The following is a 17464-nucleotide window of genomic DNA, read 5'->3' on the forward strand; positions in this document are numbered from 1 at the left end:
GCAACATGAAACTTGGTAGACGTATCTTTAAATGAGGAGACCCACAAAAAAACTGAAAAAAGACGGGAAGTCTTCCGCATTCCATTTTCTGGTCTTTTCTCTGGTGCTTCAGAGACAAACTGAAAATTTTGTCTGAATTGCTATCAAAGAAGACAGAAGGCCAAAAATAAATTGCTAAGAATTTGCACCCTTCATCGCTTTCCTGCTATCGTTCATCTGAATGTGATTGTGGTACATTAATTGGATTATTGTGAGCAGATTAGGCTTGTAATACAATAAATGCGGGATTACGGCCTGCAATTTGCATAACGCTGGCAAGAATTTTGTCGATTCAACATCTTGGTGGTCGTGAATGCGTGAGTGGCGGCCATCGCTTCCTGCGCTGCCTGGCTCGCTTCCTGCTGGTCCATTAAGCAGGTCCAGGCTGCGGGAAGCTTTTTATTTTTCATTTTTTTAAACAAGCGACTTTTACAAGTTGGCTCTCGCTCGCCCGTCGAGAGGAAGGCCGGCCGGGTGGCTTTTTTGTTTGTTTTCTGTTTTTTTGTGGCGCTTCCATGTGATTCACAGCCAGCCAGGTGATCCCGGGCCTGACCCGCTTTGCTCAGCTTGAGAGGTTCTCTCTTGAGCCGCCGCGTCGGCTGCCATGTTTGTTGAGCCCGAGACGCTGTTGGCTCCATTTATTACGCTTTCTCCCACGGCGGCGGAAATCCTCCCGAGCATGTCAGTGAGCATGTTTTTCCAAAATGAAGCCCCTCAAGCCTTTCTGACGTGGCAACGTGACAGCTGGTAAGCATGTCTGTCACGTGCACGCACACCAAAAAAGCCTCGAGAAGCCGTGCTCGACATGACGCGGGAAGCCTGACGTTTTGGTTTGAGGCGAAGCCATTTTAGGTCATTTTTTGACATGGAGAGGTTATCAGCACTTGGTTTATTAAAACAAAGTAATGACTGTTTTGTCAGCGAAATGAGGAAAGCAGAGAATTGTGAGTTGCATTGAGATTTGGTCGGCACGGGTTGTTCGGGTTGGCATGTTGGTCATATGTTACCCAACATTGTCAGCACTTGGTTTAATAATACAAAGTAATGACTGTTTTGTCAGCGAAATGAGGAAAGCAGAGAATTGTGAGTTACGTTGAGATTTGGTTGGCACGGGTTGTTCGGGTTGGCATGTTGATCATATGTTACCCAACATTGTCAGCACTTGGTTTACTAATACAAAGTAACATCTGTCTTTGAATGAAGTTAAGACCACAGATCAAAACAATAACTTAATTCATTTACATTTGGTCTTTGGTGATACTTGAAAATGTTGAGCAGCAATTGGTTTGTTAAAACAAAGTAATGACACGCTTGTGATGAAGTTCAAAAGAGTGGATAAAAAGACATGATCAAAAGTCCACAAACATTTCATTCCAAATTAAATTTTGCAGAGGAAGTAACTGGTTAAGCGATTTAGTGTTATAATCATTTAAGTATGACACAAACAGCAAGGATGAGATGAAATATTTTCATAATTCTAATTCAATAATTGTAAATATAAATTCAAAAGATTCTGAATGGAAAGTCATGTCTTTCATAAATGTAAGAAAATACAGGAGAAAAAAAAACTTGGCCTTTAAGATTCTATTTTCTTCTAAATTTATGGGAAAAAGAGATATTAAAAGAATCAATTCATGGTTTTATGAATCAATATCAGGCTCGAAAGGAAAATCGATTCGATATCGATTATTCGATTTTTTAAAACTCAACCCTATTCACAATCATTTGTCCAAAATGTGGTTAATTCAATCTTGTAAACAAAAAAAAACACAATAATGATAAATGTTCAAAGTTGTCACCGCTCTATTCATTAAAACAAAGTAATGACATCTCAAAACGAATAGTGCTCTATTGCTCACGTTATACAATAAATATACATAATACACAAGAAACCTGTGATGATTTTGTGCAGTCGCTTTGATCAAACTCCGATTTTGGGGGTATTTTGTGTCTCGCTGACTCTTGGGCGACACCCGTGTTGACGCCCTTCGGCCGGCCGCGCGCCGTCTCTCGCTCTCGTATGGCGAGCGAGTCGCCGACATGACACTTAAGTGATGGCTCGTGTGATTGCTGATGACACCTCACACCCGCTTCCCGCGCACACGCGTTAAAGCGCATCCATGTAAAGGAGCGTGCGTGCGTGTGTGCGTGTGTCGGTAGCCGGACCGTGTCTGGGGAAATGTGACTGCCCTGACCCACTGACAGGCGCATCAATCAACAAATGTAGTGTGTTCACGCAGCAAGTAGATAAACATAAACGACTCGGGTCGGACGCTCGCGCTGCATTTTAATTGTTGACATGTTGCCCACTCCGTCTCTCACACTCTCATCTTTGGGTTTTAGTTAAAAATGGCATTTTATAGTGGTCATCGTCACAGCTAACCAAGTCGTCAACATCACAGCTAACCAGGTCACAGCTAACCAAGTCGTTATTGTCACAGCTAACCAAGTCGTCAACATCACAGCTAATCAGGTTGTCATCGTCACAGCTAACCAAGTCGTTATTGTCACCGCTAACCAAGTCGTCAACATCACAGCTAACCAAGTCGTCATCATCACAGCTAACCGAGTCGTTATTGTCACAGCTAACTAAGTCGTCAACATCACAGCTAACCAAGTCGTCATCATCACAGCTAACCAAGTTGTCAGCGTCACAGCTAACCAAGTCACAGCTAACCAAGTCGTTATTGTCACAGCTAACCAAATTGTCAGCATCACAGCTAACCAAGCCTTTATTGTCACAGCTAACCAAATCGTCAGCATCACAGCTAACCAAGCCTTTAATGTCACAGCTAACCAAGTCGTCAACATCACAGCTAACCAAGTCGTCATCATCACAGCTAACCAAGTCGTCAAACGTCACAGCTAACCAAGTCGTCAGCGTCACAGCTACCCAAGTCACAGCTAACCAAGTCGTTATTGTCACAGCTAACCAAATAGTCAGCATCACAGCTAACCAAGCCTTTATTGTCACAGCTAACCAAGTCGTCCACGTCACAGCTAACCAAGTCGTCCTCGTCACAGCTAACCAAGTCTTTAACGTCACAGCTAACCAAGTCGTCCTCGTCACAGATAACCAAGTCTTTAACGTCACAGCTAACCAAGTCGTCCTCGTCATAGCTAACCAAGTCACAGCTAACCAGGTTGTCAACGTCACAGCTAACCAAGTCACAGCTAACCAAGCCTTTAATGTCACAGCTAACCAAGTCGTCCACGTCACAGCTAACCAAGTCGTCCTCGTCACAGCTAACCAAGTCGTCCTCGTCACAGCTAACCAAGTCTTTAACGTCACAGCTAACCAAGTCTTTAACGTCACAGCTAACCAAGTCGTCCTCGTCACAGCTAACCAAGTCGTCAACGTCGCTGCTAACCAAGTCGTCAGCGTCACAGCTAACCAAGCCTTTAATGTCACAGCTAACCAAGTCGTCCTGGTCACAGCCAAGTCCAGTCACGTCATGCTCCGTTCCAGTCCTGGTTGTCACTTTTCTGTCTGTCTGCTATGGTTAATAAAATAGCCCGCATTGCACTTGATTCCCGTCTCAACGCATTTCGGTCCCCCCCCCCCTCAACCGGTCACGTTCTGCCCCGACACCGTGCGTCTCTATGGAGTATTTGCATCCAAGCCGATTCTTCCGGCGACTCCACGTGAACCCTCCTAATGTAAGGTCTTATTTCCGATCTTCCGCAGGATAACATTTAGCTTCCTCTTTGACGTTTTGCCATCTTTCACGCGAGTGGCGAGCGTAAAGAGAGAAAGAGGACGGCAAAGGAGACGGCCAAAATAAACCCCCTGATAAATGCCGGGCTCCGAAATAGAAAGTCCATCCTTCTCTCCATCGCTCTATTATCTTTTTTGCCTTCCTCTCACGTGGAACGCCGCCGCCGCCGCCGCCGCCACCGCCGCGGTTGGAAGTTTTGCAGACAGCGCGCCATCTGCGTGATCAATGGAGTTCATTCTTTCAAAGAACATTGGGCCGTGATGGATCTTCTCATTGGCCGTTCCCAGTGCAGCGCAAACTCTTATTTCCCGGGCCAAGGCGACGCTTGGGCCGCGGCGCGTCGCTCTTCTCGCTCTATTGTGGGCCATCTTTGACCCCAAAAAACCCGCCTTTTTCCGCCGCATCTTTACACGACATTTCCGTCATCCCTTCGTCTGACGCGACAACCAACCGTTGAAATAAAATACATCTGAAAAATGAGAGCAATTTGAGAAGGTAAACTTGTGTTTCATATTGCCGACTTGTTCATTTACCCGAATCCGGAAGCAGATACCGAACCCAACAATTGGAAAGAAGGGAACCGAATGATTTGAGAATCTAATTTTCTTTAAATTGTTGCTGTTGTTTTTCCTTTTTCGCCCTCCGAAAGCGCCTCTGAGATGTTTATTTTCAATAATAATAATAATACAATCAATCACTGAGAGGAAACTGAATCCATTTGCCGCTTGCAAAGGTTTCCTCCAGCACCAGATTCAGACCAAACTAGAATAGAAAGTAGAAGTAAATGTTTGTTGTAAGTATGTAACATTTTCCACAATATTGTGGCTTGATATACAATTTAAAACTGTTGCTTGTTTTTTTTTCGATTCCCACTTGATCAGACTTCAGAAATCTCAGACTTTACCTTTTCTCAAAATCCGGCACACCATCGTAACCAAACATCAAAAAGGAAATTAATGTAAAATTGGGGAGGAATGTTTTCTTTTTTTTAAATAAAATTATTGCAATTTTGTGATTTTGGAAATAATCCTCGATTTTCCTGAATCCAGCATAAAGCCATTAAAATAGATGTTTATCTATATGTGTGATTAAAAAAAAATATATATTTTTTTTTACATCCTGTAACCATCCAACAACACATAAAAATTGCCAGTTTTATCAACCACAAGATCCCCCAAACCATGGAAATAAATTCAAATTCATGTTATTTTTAGTTTTATCTATAAAATTCCAGACTTCCAATTTTTCTCAATCTGGCACAGGGTCCCAGCAAAATCTGAGTCATAAATACAAATTCATGCACAATATCATTTCAAATGGTAACGTTTCATTTGATCCTGTTTTGTAACAATAACGCCTACGAATACTTCGACCACCAGTTTACTCGAACCCGGCACACGATCCCAACGAAACTTGGAAATATTGCACTTTCATTTTACTGTGAAATCTCAGACTTCCCACTTTTCCTGAATTTGGCACCAAATCAACCAAGTTAACAAATATACTTTATGATAGGAAATTTTCCCTCCATGACTAAACGTATACAAATGTCAGAATTTGGCACCAGACCTGCAATGCACGCACACACAACATGTTTATTTATTTATTTTTGTTTACACCTTTAAAAATCTCTCCCTTCCAGTATTACCTGAATTCGGCACCAGATTCCAACCAAGCATCTGAATAGAAGTCAATGTAGATCAAAGACTGATAAACATGTTGTTAAATGGATCTCATTAGATAGATAGGGCGAGTGTGTGTGCGTGTGCGTGCGCGCGTGTGTGCGCGCGCGCGCAAAATTGGACAGGAACACAGCCAGATGTACAGATACGACGAGGCCCATCTGCCATTCTTCTCTTCTTCTCTACACCCCCAACACACGCACAAATGTCCATTCTGTTCCATTTTCCAAGGATACACACACACGCACACGCACACGCACACGCGCACGAGCAGCCGATAGCGAGAGAAAGCACAAAGTGATACTCGATGCTGTGTTGGTTAAATATTGACACTTGGTTCTTTTACATTACATTAGACGCAAACACAAGCAAGCCTTGGGGGAGGTATGTTCGTTTTTTTTTACATACACGCGCTAATAATATACAAGTGACAGGAAAAGCAGAAGGAATATTAGATTCGTTGATTTTTTTTCTTTTTCTTTTTTTTTTTTTGCACGCCAACAATCAACAGCCGCCATCTGCCGACGTCCTCGCGCTTGGTTTTTTCCTGTTGTTGTTTTTTTGGCGGGAAAGTAGGCCCCGATGCAGCAGACGCCATCTTGCGCATCCAAAGCAATCATCTGCCTCCGGGAATGGATTGATAGCAACCGTTCTTCGACTCGTTTTGCTTCGGATTCAGAAAACGCGTTCTCGCTCAGCACTTTGTTTACTTGTTCGGGCGCGTCGCCGGCCGCTTCTGGAATCTGCGATTGGATGGATGCTTCGTTATGCAGGTGGAAGTTCTACCCGACGACAACGTAACGTCACCGACCCAAAGCAAAGAAAGATGCTAAAAAATAGCGAAATGATTTCAAATCAACAAAAACACAAAAGATGGAAGAAAGGAAAAGCAAATCTTGTGCTTTCCTATTTTTTTTTTTTGGCCGTTGCTTGTCCACCAAAAAAAGATCAAATAAAACCCCAAAAGTTACCAAAAAAAAAAGAGATGAAAGAAAACCCCCCAAAATCCTCGACAAAGCCAAAAGCATTTGTGTGGCTAATCCGTCCTTCCCATGGCCGCCAAAGTGAACAACATTTGTCGCCATCTTTGCTAGCTATGCAGCCTCAAAAAAGAGATGAGATGATATTAGCGCCTCATATTCCGTCCCGTACGTTTCAACGCGTGCGACCCGTGCACATGGTCCGAGTTTTGAGTGTCAAACCCCCCGCCGAGCCCCCCGCAAAGAACAATTTACAAAATGTGAGCAAGCGACTTGTTTCCAAATGCCACCAAAAACCCGTCGGAAAAAAAGGACACCTTTCCGCACTGGTGGATCCAAACCACGAATGCACGCACGCACACACGCGAACATCTGCGTGCGTGCGTGCGTGCGTGCGTGCGTGCGCTTCCTTTGCAATGTGCCAGTGTAGCAGAGTGTGAAAATATAATGAGGGTGGGACGGTGCGGCGCTGTCTGGGGCGAGCCATTCCGACGCATCGCACACACGCGTGCATGCACACAAATAATAATAATAATAGCAGTGATACCTCAGAGCGGCGCAGGGCGGGCGCACGGGCACGGATGGTGCACGGGGACGAGGGCGGGGGGGGTGGGGGGGGTGAGTTGTATTGACAGCGTAAGATGAGAAACAAGCCGGGAGAAGATTCGGATGTTTTTTCATGACATCCAATGCGGCTGAATACAAATGACACTCAAAAGAGTTGCTCTCGTATGCGTGCTTGAAATTTGCGAGCAAGACCGCAAAATCTCCAGGACAATTTTGGCTTCGAAGGACGCCTGAAGAAGCCAAAATTGACCCGAGGATGGCCGCTTTGGACCAAAATGGCGGACGGCCATGTGTCTTTTTTGTGGGTCGACTCGCGATTGACGTGACCGCCACATTTCATATTGCGCGATTAAGTCAAAGACATTTTCAAAAACTTGCTGTCCTTGACAGTCCACCGGAGATGGTCACAAGCACTCTGACATGACCGCTCCGAAAACCAAAATGGCCGACCTCCTGTACATTTGTGGTCATGGCTTCTTGAGACTTTTTTGTTGGCCTATTCATGGCTGACATGTCTGGCAACTTTCATGTTGCCGAGTGAAACAAGCTTTGGGGGATGAATTTTCAAAAAGTATTTCGGTTCTGTATTTCCCAAACAAATAAAAACACTGACTTGGCCGTTTCAAACCAAAATGGCCGACCTCCTGTACATTTGTGGTCATGGCTTCTTCCGTCTTTTTTGTTGGTCTACTCGTGATTGACATGTCTGGCAAATTTCATTTGAATTTGAAGAGTCTTGTGTTGTGGGATGTAGGAATCAGAAAAAGAGGAGTTTGTCTTTGAAGGGCCCCAAGAAACGGCTAAAATGGCCGCTTCAAACCAAAAGCTTGCCATGTGTGTGCGCACGCGCGCTTGTGCGTGCGTGCGTCGGCAGGAATTTCATGAAGCATATGTCGTCCTCCCGTACGGGGAAGGAGAGCAGATGACGCACACGCGCACGCACTGTGACCCTTGGCGGAAGCGTTAGCGTTAGCGCAAGCTAGCTACGAGAAACCCCAACATTTTGACTACGCTGTCGTTTAGTGACGTGCGTAAATATGAACTTATTTTGGGGGCTTTTGAGCGCGTGGCGGAGCAGATTGGCGTCACCTCAGCAGGTGGCGCTACGCCTGATGTCACATCTTTGCAAGCTGGCAGCGTGATTGGCCGCCATTGAAAACTGGCACCAAGCGCCGTCATTGGCGCCAGAACCGCTCCTGCAAAAAAGCCCGCTGCGATATGCAAGCGCGTCTGACTTGAATGGCAAAGACGGATTTTTACTACCAATAACACGGAATGGACGTATCAATCGATCATTTTGCGGACACGCTAATTACATCCAGCAATCCATCATTTTGGGCTCCTTTGGACCAATTCACATTCGGCTTCAAGCCAAAATGGCCGACTTTCTGTGGCCATGACTTTTTTTGTGTGTACTAACTTCTGATCAACATTTGCTCTCGTTTTTGCTGTCGATTCGGAAGCGAGGGCGCCGTTTTGGCCTCCCCTGATTTTCCAGGTGGAGTGACTGAGTTCGTTTGGGGCGCTAATAAAATCATCATTTAATAATAATAATAGTAGAAAATTTGCATATTGATAACAAAAGAAACATTTGTAAAATAATGTAAGTAAAAATATTGAACAATGATTTTCAAAAGCTTTCTTTGTAGGATTCAAATCATGTTGAAAAAATGTCGATAGATTGATTGACATCAATTAGTCTATTAAATAATAATGCACTGATTTTATTTGTACTAGATTAAAAAAAAATGCTAACATTTGAACTGCATTTAATACATTGAACATAATTAAAAAAAAAAAAAACATCTAATCCAAAACATGCACAACAAAATTCGCTTGCTAAATAATTGAAAATGAAAAATGTCCCGTTTATTTTATGAAAGGGTTTCCAATGTGTATCTTACAACATAGATTGAATAAAATATGAGTGCATACATAAATGTGCATTATTTGGAGTGTTCAAAGTGTGAACCCTCATAAAAACCAACAAATGGAAATAAATAAAATAAAATAGTCCAACGTGGTCAAGCAGTAATTCCACATATTTTGTAAGAGCGCGGAACACATCTGCTTATTGGAACGATACTCCAGAAAAGATCCCCAGTTGCTCTCCTGGCGGGGAACGCTGTCACCTTGTCTTCTTTTGATAAGAAATAGGCCAGAAAAAAGCCGCAGTAATCCTCCCTCGCAACCTCCCTGAATTGTATCGTAAATACTGCTGGAATTGGATAATAAAGTGCGCGGGAATATATTGTGCGCGAGCACTGTGTGTCATTTTGGCCGCGCGCTGCTGTAAATCCTTTTGGAATTGGGGATGGAAGAAGCCGCGCGATGCCGATGCGCCGACGCCGAGCGCCGATGCCGGGCGCCGACGCGCTCGTGTCCAAATGTGAATAATTCCCCGGGATGTGGCGTGACGCGGCTAAATGGCGCGGAATGTGTGCGGATTCATGCATTATTCCACGACGAGCGCAAACAGCGCTAAAAAGGACAATGTGACAATTTTACCGAGTGGCGGATCTGCATTAAAAATTCATGTTTTTTTTTGTCTTTGCCCGTCACTCAACATGAGCGAGGTTCTTTCGGAATCTGCCGTTTTTTTGCACAATATTGCCAATAAATAAACACAGGAGGGGCGAAAACATGGCATCGTTGAAGCTCAAATGAGCTAGGATATTGCTATGGCTAAGTTAGCGTCGCAGTTTCAAACCAAAATGGCTGACTTCCTGTTTGTTTTCATTGTGGAAAATACTCATGTTAGGCCACGCCCACCAAATTCTATTTTGCGACATGAAACGAGCTTCGGGGGTTTCATTTTTAAAAAGCTTTTTGGAAAAGCGCGTGTCTTGTTACGACGCCTGGAAATAGCAAATACAAAATGTCTTCCATTTCGATACGTTGAATTCAAAGTCGTCCTTTCAAGCGGATTGCTGATGCGCCTCGTCACACTGCTTGCGTGTACGAGCGTTTGGCGTTTCTGAATTTCAACATTTGGTCCAAATCTGATCTCGTGGCGTGATAAATTGTTCGATGACTCATCAAATTTTGCCGCCGTCAACTGCCCACAACTGGCACCGCCCATTTTTTGCAACTTTGTCACAAATATCTTACTCGTATATGCAAATACAATTTTTGCAGCAAAATTCTCTCGGACGCATTTCTTTTTGTAGGACATCTGGAAAATGATCCTAAATTTGCCATCCTGAACCAAAATGTCTGCCTTGCTGTGTCATCGCTTGTTTTTGTTGGTCTACTTATGATGCAGATGGCTTTAAAGTCACCATTTTTTAAACGATTTTGTTTGATTATTTGAGTTTTGGCCTTTATGATGAGTCGTCAAATTTCTCAGAATCTTCGCATCGTCCTTGCGTCTCGGGCAAGCTTCTTATTTTTGTAGATCTACTCCTAATAAGCGCGTCTACCAAATTTCGTCTTGCAAAGTGAAGCAGGTTTTTTGGGGTCAGAATTTTCAATTCATTCCAACGATCTCTGGAAATGACCAAAGTGATCCTAAAATGGCCAATTCAAACCAAAATGGAAGACTTTGGGCGTCTTTCCAGACTTTGCTTCTAGAGACTTTTTTTTTTGCATGTCTAGTCATGATAAACATGTCTACCAAATTTCATATTGCAAAGTGAAGGTTTTTATGGCTGAATTGTCCAAAAATGTGTATTGTAAAAGGCTAAATGAGCACAAGATGGCCACTTCAAATCAAATTGCAAGACTTCCTGATTTCCTTTCAGGCGTAACTTTTTTTTATTGGCCAACTCAAGAAAAACACGCCTAGCAAATTTGATGTCAAACTATTTGCTAACGTTGGACTTCCTGTATTTGTGTTCTTTGCGCTCCGAAGTCCCTGAGCTGATTTTCTTCTTCTTCTTCTTTTCATTTTTATTTTTTATTTATTTTTATTTTTATTTTTTTTTTATTTTTTTTTTATTTTTTTAGAGCTCAGTATTGTTCATTCGGAAATGTCATCATCATTGCTCTTTTTTTTTTCTTCTTCTTTTCAGTATGCGGCGGCCACTCCGGATCACCCGGCGCCAGTCAGGCGGGACCGGACTCGGCCCAGCCTCATTTCTCCGCCTCCCTGCCCACCTACCTGCCGGTGCGGTGCCAGCTGAGCGGCGTGGACTCGGCTTTCTTCCTGCGCGACGCCAACCGGGACGGGATGCGCAACTGGAGTCTGGCGTCTCGCACCGAGCCGTTCTTGCTGCGCCGGCTGGAAGCGGGCGCGGCCGCGCCGCACGCGCTGCCCGCGGCGGCGTGCGGCTACGGCAACCTGAGCGCCGAGCGGCGGATCCCCGTGGAGCTGCTGCAGGGGCCGCCGCCCGGTTTGCAGCCCGTCGCCAGGCACGTCACCCTCAATTGGAAGGTCAAAGGTCACGTGGTGGTGCCCAAAGTGGGATCCGCGCAGCCCTGGATTCAGGTATTTAGCGTTCTAAAATTTGAGAAAAGTCTTAAGGACGTCTGACCAAAACAAATAGTGGGTCGGCCATTTTGGTTCCAAGCAGTCTTTTTGGGTTCGACTTGGTACTATTTACTGGACCTTTGATTCTTTTTTTTTTTTATTAATTCCCCAAAGCTACTTGGCAACATAAAACTTGGCAGGCATGCCAATCACGAGTCGACATTCAAACAGGAAATGCGATAGTTGGCTTTCAAACTGTTTTCCAGTCGGGGAACCAACAAAAACAAATTCTATGGACAAATTCAGCACCCAAGCCCGTTTTGCTTAGCAACACAAATGAGTCGATAGACGCCATACCTGAGAAGACACAGGAAGTCTGCCATTTTCATTTGATGTGGCCATTTTGGGGTCATCCTCCTCCTCCTTTCCGAGGGTCCTTCAAATGCAACGTTTGTCCGATTGCTGCCACATTCGAACCGTGTACGCTACACGCATGACTCATGATTGTCTTCAAATCATGTTCCAGCCTCGCAGGTGCAATTATTTTTCATGACGTCTCTCCATTTTTTGCAGGTTCTGTTTTACTTGGCGGGCCGCCGTTGGGACGAACCCGACCCACCTCCTCCGGGCCTCCTCCCGTGCGTCCGAGCCCTGGCGGTGCGAGACCCCAGCGAGGCGGCCCCTTCGGCCGGCTGCCGACTGGTGGGACCGTCGGGCATCTGCGTGGTCCGCTTGGAAATCCCCCCCGCCTGGTTCGTACCCTTGCAGGCCAAAAGACGGCCGGCGGAGGGCGTGCTGCCCTCCCTGGATGTGTACTACTCCATTATTCCAGTGGAGGGAGCAGGACTGGAGTGTCCTTCTTTTGTGAATGAACCGTGGAAGGGTCCGAATGTGAACACCGGGCCTCTCGGAGGTCCGGGCATGAGCCCGTGGAGCCCCCTGGTGGAAGGAGGACTTCGGGACATGCAGAAAGCCGGCTCGGTGGCCATGAGCGTGGGCCCGGTGGCGCCCAAAGGGGAGATGCTGACTCTGGACCGCAACGTGGACCTCCTGGTGCCCCCCAGTCCGGTCCGGCTGGGGAAGACGGTGGCGTTCGCTGTCTACATGAAGACAGAGTCGCACGTTGAGCAGTTCATCCTGAGGTAGGTTTGCAAAGTCTTCCATTTTGTTTTTGGATTTAACGAACATGACGTTTGCTCGACGCGTCTCTCATGAGTCGACCCACAAAAAGTCAAGTCAAGCCTGAAAAGACAAAGGAAGCCATTTTGCTTTTGAAGCGGCCAAAATCGGATCATTTTGGCTATTTTCAGCGTCCTTCGGAGGTTTTTTGTCTTAAAAATTCAGCATCCGAAGCCAACTTCAAATTTAGGCGCCACGTCTATCATGAGTAGACCCACAAAAAAAAATCTATGGAAGCCACGCCCGAAAAGGAAACAGGAAGTCGGCCAATTAGCTTTGAAGTAGCCATTTTAGGACCGTTTGGGTCAATAACGGGCCGCTCAAAATGTTTGGGAATACAGCACCATGAGCCAATTTGACTTTTAGTTAAACTGGCAATTTAAAAAAATATTGTGTTCTCCACAATATCAATCTGCTCCGCCTTGATTTGCTCGGGAAAGGCGGGACATTCTGGACAATACTTCCAGCTGATTGGACGGTGCGGTATTGTGCACATTTGTTTTGACCAATCACGGCCACGGATGAAATTGTCGTCTTCGTTTTCGTCGAGGGGGGGGGGGGGCATGAACATCTTCACCTTAGCAGCTAAAAATGCACGAAGCTCCTCTCGCTGTTCAACATTCAACAAGGAAACGGTGAGGGTTCCTGGTTTCGTCACAGCTGAGCTGCATATCACGCCCCCAAACACAATGTCGCTCTGTGATTGGTCCCAACCGTCGGTGGAGTTTGTGAACTCACAAATACCGGCAGAATTTAAAGTTAACATTTAGTCGCCACGTCTATCACCAAAAGACGCACCGAAGAAATTCGGCCCGAAAAAAACGCAGGAAGGAAATTCACCGTTTTGTTTGAGTGGCCGTTTTCTGATGATTTTGGCTCATTTCAGGCGTCCTTCAGATTTCTCTTACAAGAACAACAACAATTATTGCTACCTTACCTGCAAAGAAACCGAATGTCCGCAGTTTTGGTTCAAAGCGCATTTTTCATCGAGTTCATTTCGTTTTTTTTCAAGGGTTCTTCAAAAGGAGAAAATTGAGTTCAACCTGAGGAAGGAATGCAAATCCCGCATCTCCGCTCGTTTTTTTTTTTTCCCTCCCGTTGTTTTGACTTCTTTGCTTGACTCCCCCATCCACCTCTTTCCTGTCATCGCTCAACGGCGCCGCCGCCGCCTCCCGAGCTTGACGGCTGTCACCTTTGTGTACTCGGCCTCTTTTCAGGAGCCAGCAATGCAAATAACACGCTCATGAATATGCATGCGGCATGCCGGGTGTGTGGGAAAACACAAAATGAGATGTCGCTGACACCGGGAACGTTCACGACAGGAACGGCGGCTCCTACGGGGACAATGCAAACATTTAAAAAAGCCATCTCAAATAGCGGTCCGGTTTTGGTTCACGGAGACCCGAGGACTGCTCAGAAACGCTACTTTGTGGACCGCCACTGTTGGAAATGTCGGAAAATGCCGACTGCGCTGGATGGGAAGTTTGTTTTACAGTATGTCATGGAAATAGACGGAAAAACAACAACAAAACCGCGCAGAAACTCACAAAGTAATGACAGACTTATTTTTTCAGCTGTTTTTTTTTTGCTGCATTTTCCATACAGCAAATATTGACGTCAGGAAAAATACAGGAAAAAAGGAATGCAGCAAATATAAGGAAACGTGTAGAATATGTCAAAGTAAAGCAGATGAGAAAAACAAAATTGACTTTCAAATGTATAAATATAAATGGAGTAACGACTTAAAAGTACACATACTGAAATGGAAAAAATATATAGCAAATACCATAAAAAACATAAAATACTGGAAAAACTTAATGAAGAAAATATTGCAAATAAATACAGAAAAGAAAGACAAAGCAGAAAATAAATCCAAAAACAAACAAAACAATTGTTTCATTTAAAAATACAATTAACACATTGAAAATAAAAAAAAAACACAATGAAACAGAACATGAAATAAAAGCAAAGCAGAAGCAAACCTCCAAAATATGAAAATGAATTAAAATTGAAAATGTCAAGAAATGAATTTTAAATACTTTGTATACATAAAATAGTGAGGGAAAAAGACACAGAAAATATTCAAACTACAGACAAAGTAAAAAAATTGGACTCAATAAAACATTTGAAAATTAGCAAAACAAAAACTCATGTAAATAAGTCCAATTAAACTCGTCCATATGATGAAGAAACATCCCCAACTAGTGGCCTGGCATGCACATGCCACGTGTCCTCTTCTGACTTTGTGCTCATGTAAGCTGACCTTTGGAAAGGGTGCCATTTTGTAAAAAAAAAAAAAAAAAAAAGGCCTCAAATGGAGGCTACACAAAATTGGTTGTCAGGTGTGTTTTGGAGGGCTCGACGCCGCGCTTCCCGCCCGCCATTATCCCCGCAAACAAATGTGTTGTCGCTTGGCCGGCTGAAAAGAATTCATTCTGGGCGGTGCGTTGGTGTCTGCCTCGTTGTCGTATCGAGTGCAAACAAACGACCAAAGAGCATTTCCATAACAATCAAGTCTCTTGCAGGAGAGGGCTTTTTTTTTTTTTTCATAATTTTAGTGGTTCTCCGTCGAAAAGTTTCTGCTTGGGTCACGGGAGGTCGACATCATTATCCAAGTGGAATCGGTTCCTTCAGAGCACTTTTTTTTTTGATGGGCTCGGCAGAAAGAAGTTTACTTTAATGTCAAAAAGGTAATTGCCAAGTATAACGATTCATTGTTTCATTTCAAATACGTACAAAAACATGGAAAATACTGAAACAATTATGACAAATATGCAATCAAATATTGACTCAATAAAAACAAGTGAGAAAAAGTTCCGGATTATGAAAACAGAAAAAAAACATACAGAAATAATACAGCAAAAAAGAAAAAGGAAGGAAAAAAGACATTCAATGTACAATAGGCGGAAATACAAACATAGAAATGACTGAAAAGCACACAGACAATTCAGATACAAATAAATAAATATAATAATAATACAGAAATAATTGCAGAAAAACGTTAAAAACAGTAAAAACAATTCTTTGAATTCAGCAAAAAAAATTAAATATACCGAAAAGAACAAAATATACATTTTCCCGGAGAAGAATTACGAAAATCTTTGAGAGAGCAAATCAAGAAACAAAAATAGATGGGGTAGAAAATACAGTAAAAGTTGAAAAAACACTGCAAAAATATAAACAATCATACCCCCCAAAAAATTATAGACTAAAATAAACATACAGACAATATTGTTTTAAAAAAACAACAACCTCCAGAAAATTCATTTATAAATACATATAAATATGAAATCAGAAAAATTGACAATAAACAACAGGAAAACATATTGAAAAAATAAATCTACAAAATCAATGAATCAAACACACAAAAAGGAACGCAGACAAAACAGAAAAAAAGAAGAGAAAAATGAATCGAGATGAAAATACTTAACAAAAGACAAAATCCTCAAGAATCAACTGTAAAAAAGCAAGCGACACATCAACGCATCTCCACGAGACACCGCAGTCTCCGCAGTCTCCGCTTTGCTGCGCTTTGACTTCATTTCGACCTCAACTCTGCCGCGCACGGCCACACGTGACAAAAGTCAACACGCACGCCAGCTTTAGCTGCGCCTTAGCATCGGACGCGACGCCGAGCACCCGCCTCCCCTTTGCCCTCAGTCTCCTCTTGGATAATAACCAGCCTTGTCACAATGTTGTAATTGCAAGCCGCCCTCGCCGTCGTCGTCGTCGTCGTCGTCGGGCGGAGCGCGTCGCTTTCCGGCTGATGCCTTCGCGCTTCGCGCGCGGTTCCGCTTCGGCTCCACAAGTGGATAATCATCGCGCATGTTAGAAACACAGTCGGACATGTAATAAAGCTTAAGTGGAGCCCGGCGTGTGTGCGTGCGTGCGTGCGCGCGCGTGTGTGTGCGTGCGCGCGCGTGCGTTGGTGTGTCCTAATCAGGCCTAAGTGTGCTCCATCACAGCGATGTGGATGTGATTATGCTAAAGTGCTGAGGAGATGGAAGAGCACGTTTGTGGGAAGTGGAAGGCCATGAAAGACGACAAAAACAACAAAGCAACACCTCCGATTCTTGTTTTTATCACTTTCAGTCACACACGTGCGCAAGGTTCAAGACTTGATTTTGTAATCTTGCAAAATGACATCAAATTGTTGACATTTGAAATTTCACCCCAAGATGTTTGATGTTCATCTGTTCGATCAAAACAAACTTGTTCCATTAATTAAAAAAAACAAAACTTTTTTTACGATTATAATAGTAGATCATATTGTTTGGTAATATTGTTTGTGCTCGGTATAACATATTATGAAATACACAAAATAGAGAAATTAAACTAATAAATCGAATAAAATGTAGAAAATACAGGACGCATGCAGAATTAATGGGAAACAAAATAGAAATACACAAAAATAAAGGGAAATACGGAAATGTTTTAAGATGGGCGACCATCAAAAAAAAAAAAGAAATAACATTCATACTAGAAATTAAGAAAACTAAAGAAAAGAAAACCAAAAATGGAAAATGTAGAAAAAAGTAAAACAAATACAAAAATACTCATTGAAAATAAATTATAGGGGAGGAAAAAATAATACCTTAGACAGAACAGAAAATACCAAAACATAAATGTAAAAAAATAGAGATAAATAAGCAAATACAAAAAAGCAAAGAAGAAAACCAAATTTTCAATCAAAAATTGTGAAAATAAAAAAGGATCAACATACTAAATTGCACAAAATACAGAGTTTGTATACAAAAATTAAAGAAAATATAAAAAATATATTCAGAAAATGCAACACAAAAACTGACAATATTGAAAATACTGAAAAAATACAGACAATAAGAACATCCCGGAAATGTCAATTCAGACAAACACTTTCTGAAAAAC

At 43.2% G+C, this 17464-nt stretch overlaps 1 protein-coding gene across 2 annotated transcripts in view; it reads left to right on the plus strand.

Annotated features, from left to right (window-relative positions):
* LOC147173186 (transmembrane protein 132B) overlaps positions 1-17464 on the plus strand; it is a 126603-nt gene that overhangs the window by 36056 nt on the left and 73083 nt on the right. For both annotated transcript variants that reach the window (XM_086076949.1, XM_086076950.1), the window contains exons 2-3: positions 11001-11416; positions 11972-12540. In XM_086076949.1, the coding sequence (XP_085933075.1) occupies positions 11001-11416; positions 11972-12540 (985 nt within the window). The remainder of the gene's footprint in view (positions 1-11000; positions 11417-11971; positions 12541-17464) is intronic.

The sequence above is a fragment of the Leptonotus elevatus genome, chromosome 5 (assembly GCF_054856555.1).
Source record: "Leptonotus elevatus isolate MCC_2025b chromosome 5, RoL_Lele_1.0, whole genome shotgun sequence".
NCBI lineage: Eukaryota > Metazoa > Chordata > Actinopteri > Syngnathiformes > Syngnathidae > Leptonotus > Leptonotus elevatus.